The following is a 14,075-nucleotide window of genomic DNA, read 5'->3' as shown; positions in this document are numbered from 1 at the left end:
GTTCACCTACTGGCCAAAGATAGGGTACCCTAAACTCTCTCCCTATCCTCCATATCTGACCCCGCCACTCCCACCGGTGCTAAATAATCATGTAATCATATACTTTACAATAAAAAGGCCAGATGTGAGTTTGTCTGAAGCCGTCCTGCCCGCTTTGCCCGTTATCACTGCTAGAGGGAGCTGTTGCCTTACACATACAACAATAAGACTACAAGTTGATGCAAGGGTCTCCGAAATGCCCCCTTCACCCCTATAAACATGCCAGCCAGAAGAGTCAGAGGTGCAAGCTGCCAGTCACTGTTTGGACAGCCACCAGGAAGAACAGTGGCAAATACATATGGGAACAGATATTCTCTCAGACAGTCATTCAAACCTTATCCAGCTAATGTCATCATGGATACAGGGGCCCCAACCATGATTATGGATCCAGACGCCTCAATGGACATGATCGACTAATAACCAATATCCTGCGGTGCTGACATGATTCAAGACACCACGACATAGTAACGTTAGCCATGAAGCATACTCTCATGAAGTTACATGGACACACACAAAGAATATGCTTACACAGTTCTGTAGATCGAGAACAGATACATACTGTTGAAAGCTTTTATATTTTTTCTCATTAGCCAAACGCAGAAACACAAGGCAACAAGAGATGCAGAGCAAGCTTGCAGCAGCTTATTGCAACTTACCATATGGAACGTATAAGGAACCTGAAAGAAATACTAACCTATAAGAGGAATAGCACAAAAGAGACATATAGCAATTATACCTTAACTATATTAGAGTTACATGAAGCCACAGGCCGCAGATCGAAAGTCGAAGTAAAGCAGAATTAGGCTGCACGAAGCGCCAGGGCTCGCAGCCAAGGTCAGAGACGAGCAACATATTCCTAAACTCAGAGACAAGGAGCCACCTGCAAAACAGTGGAATAAATCCTCACTAATTGCAGACCAGAAAGCCAGAAACATTTCAACCCTGCAAGCACTCTGAAAGGCAACATGGTAATACTGACGCCAACAGTGGGAACACAGTCTCTCATCACCTTGAAAAGGTGGACTGAGAACAGAGCTGGGTCCCAGGCCTGGGGAGATCAGCTCCAGCCAATCAGGGAACTTAAATCCAGAGTTGGATGGCAGAGGGCAAGGGCCAATGGTAATCCTGCGACCCTGCAACAATGTCATAGATAGTTTTTTGGGGAAGGGTCAGGAAAGCCACCTGACATGATAGGGCCCGTAGAATAACCTCTATATGTGCCAGCTATAGGTGATACCACCCCAATCACCCAATCAGGCGGGTTTCTTCGGTTTTTGGGGGAAGAGACCTGATTTGTGATGTCAAAATGTAACAAAAGCCTGTGACTCAGGAGCTTCGATTGCTGGAGAAATATTTCCTGCATGATCCCTGTCTGTTATGGAAAACAAAGGACAGTTCTAACATGCCCTTGGATGAGTCCTCCGTTTGTATGCTGGGGGAGGGTTTGTTGGGCCCTGGGTGATCTGAATGGTGATTGCGTAGTGTGAACACCAGTCCTTTATGGCATACCAAACCAACAAAGTTCATCTTGCAGGCGAACAAAATGTATATTTCAACAATGATAACATACAATTAATTAGCTGCATTGGTCTGTATTACTCCATTAATAATATTCTCCAGGCACGGTTTAAAACTTTATTTTACATCAATTTACTTTATTTCATGATCTTATGTCTCCTTTAAATCAAGCTGCACGTGAATTGTATTTCTCTGACATCCCTCAACATTATATATTTGAGTCCAAAACCCGTAAGTGGAATCCAAGACAATGAGGAGCAGTTACAACAATAGAGGGGCAGATACAACAATTGGGAGTATGTACTATGTTGAAGTTTCAACAGATTCTGAGAGATTGTTTTTGAGGTTACTACTCCTCCACGTAAAAGGAGCAGGATCTTAAACCAAAAAAATTCTCTTTCTTTTTTAATTAACATAATTACGTTAAAATACACCACATAATATATTTACAATCTGAAAATCTCTTCCTTTACACACATTAGCCCATGTACAAAGGCTTTTGCACTAGTTCTTTTATATTTTTACAGTATTCCTTTTTAGTAAGCATCACTCGCCCTCCACCTGCTGAGGTTGATGCTATTTGTGTAAGTGACCCGTTTCTTGTTTTGTTCCTAATTCAGGTTTCACATCCTCATTTTTCCAATTGTGCCGACACCCTTTGGGGGAATGCTATGCCAAGTGGAAGTCCTTTCTTATTGAAACCATCCCCGTTCTTCAAATAAGTGCAAAATACTAATTCCTTTGGCTCACCAGATGTGTCGAACTAATACTCCCATGATCTGTTAAAGGATCATGAAAGTTTTAGCGCAAAGCATCTGGATAACCACAGGTTGCAAACCTCTATCTTGGTAGCTGGTCTCTGGCTGACCCTACTTTCTTGCACACTCATCTTACAGAATAAGATGATCTTGTCTAAACCAGTGGCCCTTTGGGTGTGGACGAGTACATGTTAACCGGTGAATCTCAAGTTTTATTCCCCATGAACTCTTCATGTTCTCATAGAGGGGATTATTGGGCAGGTTAGGCTTTGGGCAGAGACAGCTTTAATCTGTACAGTGGCTGTATGTGTGCTCTTGGTATAGGTCTATCGTTCTTGTGGTGAGCGTAGCGATTGTAGCTCCTCTCTGTTTTTGCTTTTGAGTCCTCATTCTTCTTTTTTCAGTTTTGGCTGTTGGTTTAGCTAAAAGATTAATTATACAAATTTGAAAAGGAGAGGCTGGCATTCCTCAATGTATACATAAGGCCAGTGCCTTGGCGATGTCCCCACCTTCTCCAGACTCATGCAGGGAATGGTGGTCAACATCACAAGACATGCACATCTGCAAAAGTACATTGGTGCTGTCAGATTTCTTTCATGAGTACAGCTTCTAATGAAAGCTGAGTAGCTTTCATTTACCTTTTCTTATCTACTTGTCCCATTAAAATGATTTGTGGAAAGCTAATCTGCATAACTAGTAGAACTTTACTAGGGGTGCTGCACTAACAGATACAAAGTAATCTGCATGTTTATTGTATGTAGGATAGTTGCTTCATTCATGGCATGGATAAAGAGAATGCCCAAATATTATAATCTGGAAATAAATATATTAACCTTTGGTTTTATTGACATTTCAACAAATTGTACTATTAAAAGGTTTAGGACTAGAGCTGGACCATCAAACTTTCCGTGCAAAAACAACATAGGTTGAATACTGCCCCCCAGCTGACGCACATTTAAAACCGGGTGCAGCTACCGCACAATAGGCGTACTGTCGGCATATCACAGGCAAGCTCCTTTGGCACGATCAGAGATTAGGGCAGAAATCCATAACAAGATAGGCAATATATATGTATGGTTTACAGCAGAACATTAATTTGAACACAGTAAAGACCAGTGTCAATACCCATAACATTAAAAGATTCTGGAATGGGAGACTCACAAGGATTTAGGTCCAGTACGTGGGGTTATGGCTCAAACCAAACATAGTACCCAGCATTGGAATGGATATCAAAACAATGCACTTATTACAGAAACATAGTTTTACGAAACTAACCAAGGTGCACCTAACATTTTCCTAATGTTTGCAATGCAGTGCTAAAAGGTAGACCAAGGAGGATGGGCAGTGTGGGTATATAAAAGCAGTGCATCAGCAAATTCCATACAGAATTCCATTTTAGGGTACAAGATACAGATACCTTGCACTCAAAATGCAACGCTTTTGCTAAAAATTACTGCTATCTTTTCTATGGGTTATGGCTTGAACATGTTGCTTATCTACAACATGCAAGCAATATTGAAATACAAGTGTTGTTTAATGTCTGGCTAGAAGACCAAACTAACCTGATATTTCAGGCACTGGGAGAAGACTTAGCTATACTTAATCTGCCTACAATAGCAAAAACAGCCTCTCAATCAAACTGGCCACACATTAGATGGTGTGTTCCCTTCAAACTCCTTGTCAGTGAAAGAAACGCAAAACCGTAAAACCGTATTAGAACTGATCACATGGGTATTCTGATATTAATTACAAGAACCAATCAGCCATTTAAAAATGATCACCCACAGTGGCACTATTAGTAAACACTAGAATCTTTGAAAAATATAATTATAAAAAATCTGCAGTGAAAAAAAAACATTGCTTGATTGAGTGTTAACATCCGAACTAGCCACAGCAAAACATGCCATGCAGAAAAATAAAAAGAAACCAATACATTTTGAAAATTCAAGACAACGTGGTGGAACTAAAAGAAGCTGTGGGAACTATAGAAATAAAAGAAAAGAATCAAACATCCTAATTTTTCCCCAGAGGCCAACGGTGGCGTCATTGGTACGTCTTGCACTCGTTGTAGCACTGCAAGTGCAGAACGTGATCAAGGCAGAATTCCAGCGTGGATTGCTGGGGGCTGGGAATGTAGACAGTTGGGGAAAAAGTTCCAGGTGATGCAGGAAACCCAGGTTTATGTGAACAATTTACCAAAACATTTTACTGAAGTAATGGGTTGAAAATGAATATGTCACTGACATATCTTCAAGAGTGGCTGTGAAGTTCTTGAAGAGTATCTTTGACAAGGAAGGAATCACAAAAGAGATCTAATCTGACAATTGGGTGCAGTTTACTAGCACAGATATGGAGAAATATTTACAAAGATGTGGCATAACTCATAAGAAGGCATCATTGTATCGCCTACAATACAATGGAGCCATTGAGAGAGTGAATGGGTTGATCATGGAAGGCGTAGGAATGGCTAACAGCTGTGGCCAAACATGGAAGTATGTGGTTGCATGGAGGATAGTAGCATTAATTTTTACCAAGCATGAGTCAACAGATGTTATACCATTTGGAAGTAATGTGAGTGAGGGTGGGTCATACTAAGCTTGTGCCTCCCTAGATGGAGATCAGAAATTAGCTGTATGTGAGTGGTGAGATAATACGAGAAAATATGGCGGCACAACAGGATAAGATGAGCAAACAGTTTATTGAGAAAAACTGTCAAAAACACTGGGTCGGGTTAACATTTCCCAAGAAAATGGGAAAAGGTGTGGTGAAGTTTTCTAGTCCTGCACAAGTATTAAGAAAGTATAAGGAAGTGATAACATCCGATATGAAGATTTAGTACTTAAACATAGTGGTGGCTGTGAGATGTGGGAGTTAAGAGCATTGTAGGCGAGCGGTCGGCAATGATCAGTCCCCCTGACATAATCATTGTTCAGGGGTGATTAGGCAGTAGGGAACTAACCGTTGTCCATTGCTACCATGCCATACAATGTAAATAGTTATTTTGGGGCATATGATTCTGTTATACAGTTAATAAAGGTGGGAAGTGTGTGGTGTCCTTGGTTTGTATTGCACTTTATAGAGCATTGTTAGTGCAGAACGTTATGAAGGCAACATTCCAAAACAGGTAGCTGGGAGCTATTAATTGAAGGGCAGTCAGTAGGGGAGAATGCTCCGAGTGAAGGAAGCAGTCCGGGTTTTTTTAGCAGAACATACCAATAAATCTTCTCTGGAGTAATGCAGATGACTACATTAACACCAACGTTTGACAAAACTTTTCAAAGAATTGAAAGTAAAATCTATAAAAAAAAAGGCACCAAAAGTAATGGGGAGCTCTGCAAATACACTTTCAAGGAAATCAACCAATTCTTTCTTATCAAAGTTCTCAAAGCTCTGACAAAGTTAGTGATGATAGAAACACAGTTAGATGAAGTTGGCAGAAGAATTAGAATCCTTCTGAAATATAAGAGAAGATGAGCTAGGACAAGGAATAGCCGAATCATCAGTGCCCTCCAGCAGACTGCTGCTTGAAAAGAATCATGAAACATACAGCATCCACTCTATTCTCCCATTATATCAATCACTTAACAGACCCTTCAAGTTGGTAATTTACCTTCAGATTAAAGAAAAAGAACGTTGACTCTAACAATCCAGACAACATTCCTTGGCATCGCATCTTGCATATTAGGTAAGGAGCTGGACTACATTGTGGCACATTAACTTTAAACTCACATTGACTCAAATCATACCTGCCTCATTTCAGACGGGGTATAGCCCAGGAATGGGGACAAAAGTCGAAGTTATTTCCATGGAGTTCTATAAAAGATGGAGGGCAAACAATGAGGCATAGGGGCCATAACTGATCAATCTCTCTGCTGCATTCGATACAGTTGACCAAGCAATCCTTCTTGGTCACCTAAGAAGTGTAGGAATTACCAACTTGGCATTCAAGTGTCTTTGATCATATATCAGCAACAGCACACCGCTTATATGAAAATTAAACCTAATCCACTTGTGCAAGTTGTGTTGTCTCAAAGGTGTTGGCATTCTTTCATCTGCTATTGAATCCATATAGTCTACTTTTTCCACAGGCTAGTTGCCGACAGGGGAAGGAGGAAGATTATGAGAAGTCGGGGGAGAGTGGGGTTTGGAGGAGGCAACTGTAAAGTGTGCGAGTCTTGTGACGAAACGGAGCAGAAGCTGGCAGCAGTAAGAGAACGGGGTTTGTGGGAGTGTCTTCTGCAATGGAGGAGGCCGAGGAAAGGAAGCGAGTGGCTAGAAAGGTGTCTTGCTGCAGCGGGAAAGCCAGGCCTGGAAAGAAAGGCTTTGGAAAACGTAGACAATGTCAAGACCCAATGGATCTTTTTAATTAACACCTACAGTCACTGGTTAACATATAGCATTTGTTCCGCTTGCAATTTTACACATATGTGGACGTTCAAGGTACGTATATAGCGCACCGTCACCAACAGAATTGGTTCCCAGGCGCTCTGGCGGATCTGTAAACATGAAGGAGGGTGGGTAGGGTCAGTCGGGTGGAGGGGGAGTAGGAGAGTGGGAGAAGTGGTGTGCTGTTGGTGATCCTACATGTGGGGCGGGGGGAGGGGAAATGGAGGCCCTGGTCTTATAGTATGCTCCGTTCCACCATACAATGGACAGATGTGTAGACCACACCTAGATCGGAGTGTTCTGCAAAGTCGTGAAGAGGTCTGGGTTTCAGAATAAGTTTTATTTCACCATATAGTATGCAAGGATGTATGCGGATGATATACAAGTACTGCTGAAACCTGACAGCGACTCATAGTATAGACTAAAAAAAGTGCTATTGTATGCCTGGAGGACGCTAGAGTATTTAAAAAACAGATTAGCCTTAATCATACAAAAACTGAAATAAGACTTGGGGTGGCCAGCCAAAGATGATCTAGAACCAATCTTTCTGTCCTGTAGCCCATGGGATTGCTTCCGAGCTAGCCACTCAGGTCAGAAAACTGAGGATCTTAATTGTTCATTTGCGGGATCAGAAACATGTGGTCAAAGTGCCCAAGTAGGCTTCTGGCAGATGAGGCTCTTAAAGTCCTGTTTTTCTTCAAGGACTGAGAAAGGTAAATTGGTCAATTTGGGTTTAAGTTACAAAAAAAAGAAGATATGTGACATCTCCAGACTTTAAAAAACTCAGCATGCAGACTATTAAAATACCCAAGATACCATATTGATTTATTGCTCCCCCATTTGTGCTGGCTGCCGTAAATCAAGAGATGGACTGCAAGAAACACTTGTGTACAGGCGCGTTATAAATGACATATCATATCAAAGCATTTTGCCTACTAGATAATGACTATGTAGGTCCTGAAAAAAGAATGGTGTACGTTACCTATCCGTGCAATCCAAAAATCAGAAAACGTAAACATCTCCACGATCTGGTTAAGAAATGGGCAGTATGTAGATCGACCAACAATAATGCCGTCTCTATAACCCCACTCCCAACATCAGTGAGATATTGACGATTATAGATATTTTCAGCAACAACAATTTGCTTTCTTTCATATTGGTTTTGGACAACACAGCTGAAGCATCAAGGTGCCTTTGTGGTGCATGTGCATTTTAGAAGAAGCTATAGGGCATTGCACTGCTTCATCTGTAGACTATCAACTTCATTGACCTTTCAGATGGATTCAGCGTTCTACTCGGTCAGTGTTTATAGAAGGTACAGCATGCATTTGGAGAAGGGAGCCCATTAAGTTTCTCTTTAGGAAAGATGGCATTTTATATTATTTACACATTTTGAAAAAATGCACATACTCGTAGGTAAACTGTTATGTCTCATAAAATTCATTTTGAAGTTGAATGGAAAGAGTGACAGTTCATAGTATCAATAGGAGCAAGCAATGACTGTTGTGTGGAAGGGCCTTTAAGGTTAGGACCATTGACCACGTGTGTTTAATGAAAAAAGCATACATTTACATACTTCACAGCATTCAAATACCAAATTATATCTTGTAGTTGGCGCGGAGTAACTAAGGATATGCTGCCCTTGCAGTGAAATTCACAACTGTAGCCCCATGTTTGTCACTTGAAGGTGCCCTGCTAAATTTCCCAGTTGCCCATGTCCAAACTCTTTGTACTGGATCCAGTTGTTCACATGTGGCTTTTGCACATCTCCAGGTTATCAGGGAAGGCTCATTTGTGTTTGCGATTTATATTACTATGAAATATTGTATGTGCATCGGAAGGCCATGTCACTGTGCCAGGTTACCCTGGTACATCACTACAATACACCGATCTCCTCTGCATCCTTTCCCTCGCTCCTTGTTTTTATATAGTGGACATCTGCTGCTGCTGCTTTGAGGCTGCCATGAAACACCCTGGCACTGCAGACATACAGAAATTTAAAAAGAAAAGGAGTACCCTTAAACACACAGAAGCAGTTTAGTTGGCTGGTCGGTGGGCAATATGGTGACATGGTTCTTCCTCTTGCTGGGGGTCAAATACTTCAATTTCCTAAAAATAGGAGTTTTAACCATATTTTTAAAGTGAGTTGTGCCATAGATTGTAGTCAAGATATTGTCTGGCATATATGCATCAGGAAGCTTCCTAAAGAAAAGGCACTCGTGTGACTGACTTCCAACACTCTAGTACTTCGTGCATGACTGCATATGCATTTATAGATCTACAAGAAAATTCAATTAAGCACATTTTAGCGGAATTTTAGGTTTCAGAGGGCAGCAACTGCACTTTTCTGATTGTACCTTATTGACATATGGAATCAATGCCAGGCGTATGGTGGCGTTAAAGGGGAATTTGAGGTTGTACCTTATTAAGATATGGAATGTATGCCAGGCGTATGGTGGGTGTTACAGGGGAATTTGAGGGTGCACTCGAAATGTGCAAGCCAAAAACAGTTTCATTAAAATGCTGGCATGGTTGCTTTGGTAGTTCATGTACTGGGAGAGATTTCTATGGTGCTCGTGAAAATAAGCATTAGCAGCTGTACCAACGGTAAGTGGCATTTTTGCCGCTCAAAGTGAAAATAAGAATAATGAGTTTGCATAGAGGAACGAAAATGTGTTAAGTGTGTACACATATGGCTGGCTTTAAAAATGGTCTATGATCTGCACCTGCTAGACTAGGGATCCTGGTTGACTTTGGATGAGCTTTGAGAGCGAATTCCACAATGATAGGACCTTGAGGTACTAGGCCTGGACAAAAGTGGGGCACGTGTAAACGACGTGGGAGCGTGAGAGACCTGGGAATTCATCACAACACCCGGCAGCAAAATGGTAAGTGCAAATAATGGGGTGCTGGGGTGTTTCTGGCACTGCTGAATTAAGAAGAAATCAAAAAATGTATTTTAAAAACTAATGCATACATTTGCACAGAATTTGCTTATTAAGCAACTAAGAAAATAATAGGGAAGATGCATTATTTTACCTATTTCCAGTCTTCAAGATATACTTCCAAAATGGTAGGATCCCCTGCCCTCAACCCCACTATGTCTTCATGTGCCACACCAACCCGGCTCTGGTTATCACCATACTTCCTCCAGAAAGGTTTTGACTTTTCACCTCATCGTTTTCACAATGCTTCATTTGTTGCACGATTATTTTTACTGTGCAACATTCAAAATCACATCGCAAATTAGAGCAATAACGAATTAGAAGACACCTTCCTGAAAGAACTCCCTTAGTGCACAGGCAGGCACTGCAAACACACAGTTGACAGAGGCGACCCGTGATCATTTCATTACATGTCCTCCAATCACAGCAGCTCCTCCCGCCTCACGGCCTCCATAACAAGAACCAATCCATCAAATGAAAATCAGAGCCGCTGTGGCAATTACTCATCACAGAAGTGCTGGGAAATGTCATGCATGCAATAAGGCTACAAGGCGGCCTCCCGCGTTAGCGTCCTAAAGCATCAATTATCCAGAGCTCGTTCTGGGAGCCCGAGGTAACGCAGACATGAAAACAACAAAGCAGAGTACAGCAGACTGACGTCACCTTCACATCGAGTTTCCTATAGGTATCCTTTAAGACCCCGTGAAAAGAGAGGGCAGGAGGATGGACTTCCCGAAGCTGCCTGCTTCTTGCTGAATTGCAAAAATGTAAACACACGAGTAAGCCTCTTCGCATGCACAGAAATGCATGTGTGTAAATGCAATACACAGATCAGGTTGTATGAGCTCACACCATACACATAAAAAGAGAGGGAACAGCAAAATAGAGGAAGGGTCTCTTTACAATGAATAGGACAGAATGGTCATAGTAAATCACACAATTGCAAAGTAGCCACTTAAAATGTTCAAAAATAGTATTAAACGATGCAATATCATTTTGGTGCTAACTATGATTCACAATGCTAATAAAATATGAATAGTTAGGGATGCTTGCACAATGATGTGGAAAATGCGATTCTTTTTCTGTAGACAGGTAGGCACAGCACCTAACAGAGGGAGGAGCCCTTGGTGCGATGCGTCATTGTGGTGGTCTCACTGACTATAGCATCCCCTGCTCTCCCCTGCCTTGGAGGCCTGTGCCAGCTTCTTACTTCAGCACGCAGGGAGGAGGGGCGGCGATTACATCATTCCCTGACTGGGCAACAGAACAGGAATTCCCGTCTGAAGAAAGCACATTGCTTCCAGCTCTGCAGCAAAGCGAACGGGGCTGGAGCCAGCAAAACGCGCAGGCAGGCACACAAAAAAGGGAAGAATATAAGAGCTGGAAGAAATGCAAATGAAAAGGGCTAATGAGAAAATGAGCGGGGGCAGCATTCTCCGTCCCGAGGGGAGGACGCTCCCGTCATCATTCACCAGCGTCCCCACCGCCTCCAATCTCTGCAGGGATTCTAGGTGCGCTCAGTCAGCTAAGCAAATACATGCATGCCCCATTATAAGGCGACCGGGTCCAGAATATAAGGAGATGGAGGCCCCAAAACCTCGACTAGGCACAGGCGCAAAATACTAAAAAGCAAGAAGGTGGCACGCCTCCCCAAGCACATCATGTGTATGGGAATAGGACACTTAATCGCTACCAAACTAGGGTGGCATATTGAAACGTACATGGGACTCGCCCATCACCCTGATAACCTCGTTTCTAATATGAGGACATGATAAGTTGTACACACGAAGCACCCCAGGTAGCAAGGAGTAACTAGAAGGGGCATCATTCAGGTGCCATGTGCATGTGTGGGGGTGGGGTGCGGTTGTGAGGGTGAATAATGAGAAGTGAGGACAAAATGTTTGCAAGTGCATAAAGAGGGGGTCAGCATTGTCACACTTTGTAGTAAAAACAAAAAGGTGAGCAGGGGGCAAAGAAGAACATGAAGGCGGTAAAGGAGACAGCGGTGGTGGGCCATGGGTAAGAACGCCTGTGGCAAGGTGTGCGATGGGTACAAAGAATTAGGGATTAGGAATAAAGAGGGCAAGGGAAAAAGAGACTGAAGGGGCACGGGAGAATGGCGAGGCGCTCGGGAGGTAAGGGAGAATGTGGCGATAAACACTGAAAGTATGAGGAGGTGCACGAATACCACATGGTAGTCCGAATGGGAAAAGGGAGTGTGGTAAAAGGTAATATACAATAATGGAGCAGTTCAGAAAAAAAAAGTTTGGGGTAGGTTGGGGAGAGGAATGATGTGGCGGTACAGCAGACGATAGGAATGGGGCCGAGGTGACGAAAAGTTTAAAAATAACAAGGCAATTTATTGTAGATCTGATAATAGGTCAATCGGTGCTGCAGAAGGTGTTGCGAATAAAGTGGAGGCTCGGAAGAGGAAACATATATTGAGGAATTGCACCGGGGAGGAGCAGGGTGTAAAACAGTGGAGAACAAGGGTGTATGAAGTGGTGGAATAAGAGAATGTGGGATTGCAAAATAGGAGTACAGTAAAATACCTGAGATGGACTGAGGAAATCACGTTTGTGTAGTAGCGGAAAAGCACGGGTGCTGCAAAGTGTCAATGGCACTTCTAGAATATACAGCACGAGTGCAACGGAGCCTACATATGGGTGGGGCCACTTTAGAAACAGGGAGGGGCAAACAGAGGCTCCGCCCCTCTGTTCGACCACAAGGGTTGTCTTGAAGGGAGCCCATATATCCTATCCCCCTTTCCCCACCCGCCCCTCTCCGACCCACTAGAATCAGCTGTCCTCTATGCAGCATTACACATAAGCGCACACACACATATCTATACACACACAATTCATTCACTCACTCATGTAAACATCCCATTGACTATACATAGTCTCATGTACATGCGCCTCCAGTCCCCCATACATCACACTCATTCATGCATACATTACATACGCACTCCCTGCACACATGGATACATACACAGTGAGCCAACATGCACCACCCTTTCAGAAAAGGCTCCCCTCGACTCTTTGCATAACAAAAAACAAGTGTGCACATCAGCCCCCTCCCCTCGAATGTGAAAAAAACACATAACGTTGTTATATGTTCGCGTGCATCCGTGGGGAGGTGGCTGTTGTATGCATTTACATTTTTTAATGCAGTGTGGTGATGAAAGCCTTTCCTGAAACTAGCAGCTTTAAAAGTTGTGCAGCGTTTGTGCAAATAAATGTTTCTGCACAAACGCAGTAATACTTTAAAGACACTGGTTTTAGGAAAGGCTTATCCCCCCCTCTCTGGGGCAGGGGGAGGCGGGTGCATTAGACCCAGCCAGCTCAATGGTTGCACGCCTGATACACAGACAGGCAGTGGTATAAGCCCAATGTAGCCCTCGCCCCCTCCTCCCCCTGACAGGTGTATGAGCTGGAGTGGACGCCCCGCCCTTTGGACAGATGTGCGAGTCATGACAGTGCTCTACCATCACAGACGCCCTTACCAGGGGCTGCATCTCCGCGTGCACTGTGGGCACCTGGAACCGGTCTATCTCCTCCATCATGTCTGCGGCGGTCCGGGGAGCGATGGGGAGGCTCTGCCCGGGCGGGGATGCTGAGGATGCTGCTGCTGCTGCTGCTGCCGAAGATGCCTCCTCCTCCTCCTCCTCCAATTGGACCGCCCTCTCCTGCCCTGTTGTTCTCAGCCTCCTCCTCCCTCTGCCGGCAGAGCAGCGGTGACTCAACAAACTACACTTCCGGGTCTTTTCTTAATTATACATGAGCTGGGCCGGCATGAAAGCTATAATTATGAAGCCCTGGTAGGCATTGCTGCTGCTGCCCCCCCTTGCAGAGGCAATTCCTATGTAAGCTGGAAGAAGGGCAAGGGTGGCAAGCTAAGAGGAAAGAAGGGCGAGGAAAATCTCAGGCACGCCGCAAACACAAAAAAAGGACAGCGAGCCCGTGCTGTAAACAGTGTAAAAGGACAATGCAGCAAATTATAGACACAGAAGAAGGACATCGATAGCAAGGATAGGACACGTCAAAACACAGTTCATTCTAGGGTCTGAGGACAGCCAAGCGGAGATGTTCATTTATGGCAGACAAGTTACTTGTTCCCCATTGACTTGCAATGAAGAACCTGATGAAATAAGTTGTTGGTTAAAAAAGGGAGTCTTGACAGTTTTATCTGGTTTTTGTTGTGACTAGCAGTAGGTAGTGTCGTCTCCAGGAATCACATTTCGGGTGGCATAGAGGAGGCCACAGGCAAAAGTAGGGTGGGGGCTCTTATAAAAGGGCAATGTGTATGCTTCTCCCAAATTCATACATGCCAACATTCTGTGACCAAAAATCTGTAGGAATCTTAAAGTTTCAAAAATAGTCAGGCGAGGAGGTAATGATAGGAATAGGGCACGTCAGCAGCCCATTGT

The 14,075-nt window shown here is 43.5% G+C and overlaps 1 protein-coding gene across 2 annotated transcripts in view; it reads right to left on the bottom strand.

Annotated features, from left to right (window-relative positions):
* Positions 1-13,561, bottom strand: part of FAM219A (family with sequence similarity 219 member A) — an 822,575-nt gene extending 809,014 nt beyond the window's left edge. The window contains exon 1 of one of the 2 annotated variants that reach the window (XM_069626835.1): positions 13,152-13,561. In XM_069626835.1, coding sequence (XP_069482936.1) covers positions 13,152-13,211 — 60 coding nt within the window. In that variant the 5' untranslated portion in view covers positions 13,212-13,561. The remainder of the gene's footprint in view (positions 1-13,151) is intronic. The other variant, XM_069626834.1, reaches the window with a different exon arrangement.
* Positions 13,562-14,075: the final 514 nt, after the last annotated feature.

Source organism: Ambystoma mexicanum, chromosome 6p (genome assembly GCF_040938575.1).
Source record: "Ambystoma mexicanum isolate Mex_15411 chromosome 6p, UKY_AmexF1_1, whole genome shotgun sequence".
Classification (NCBI taxonomy): Eukaryota; Metazoa; Chordata; class Amphibia; order Caudata; family Ambystomatidae; genus Ambystoma; species Ambystoma mexicanum.
This window is presented reverse-complemented; position numbering and strand designations above follow the sequence as displayed.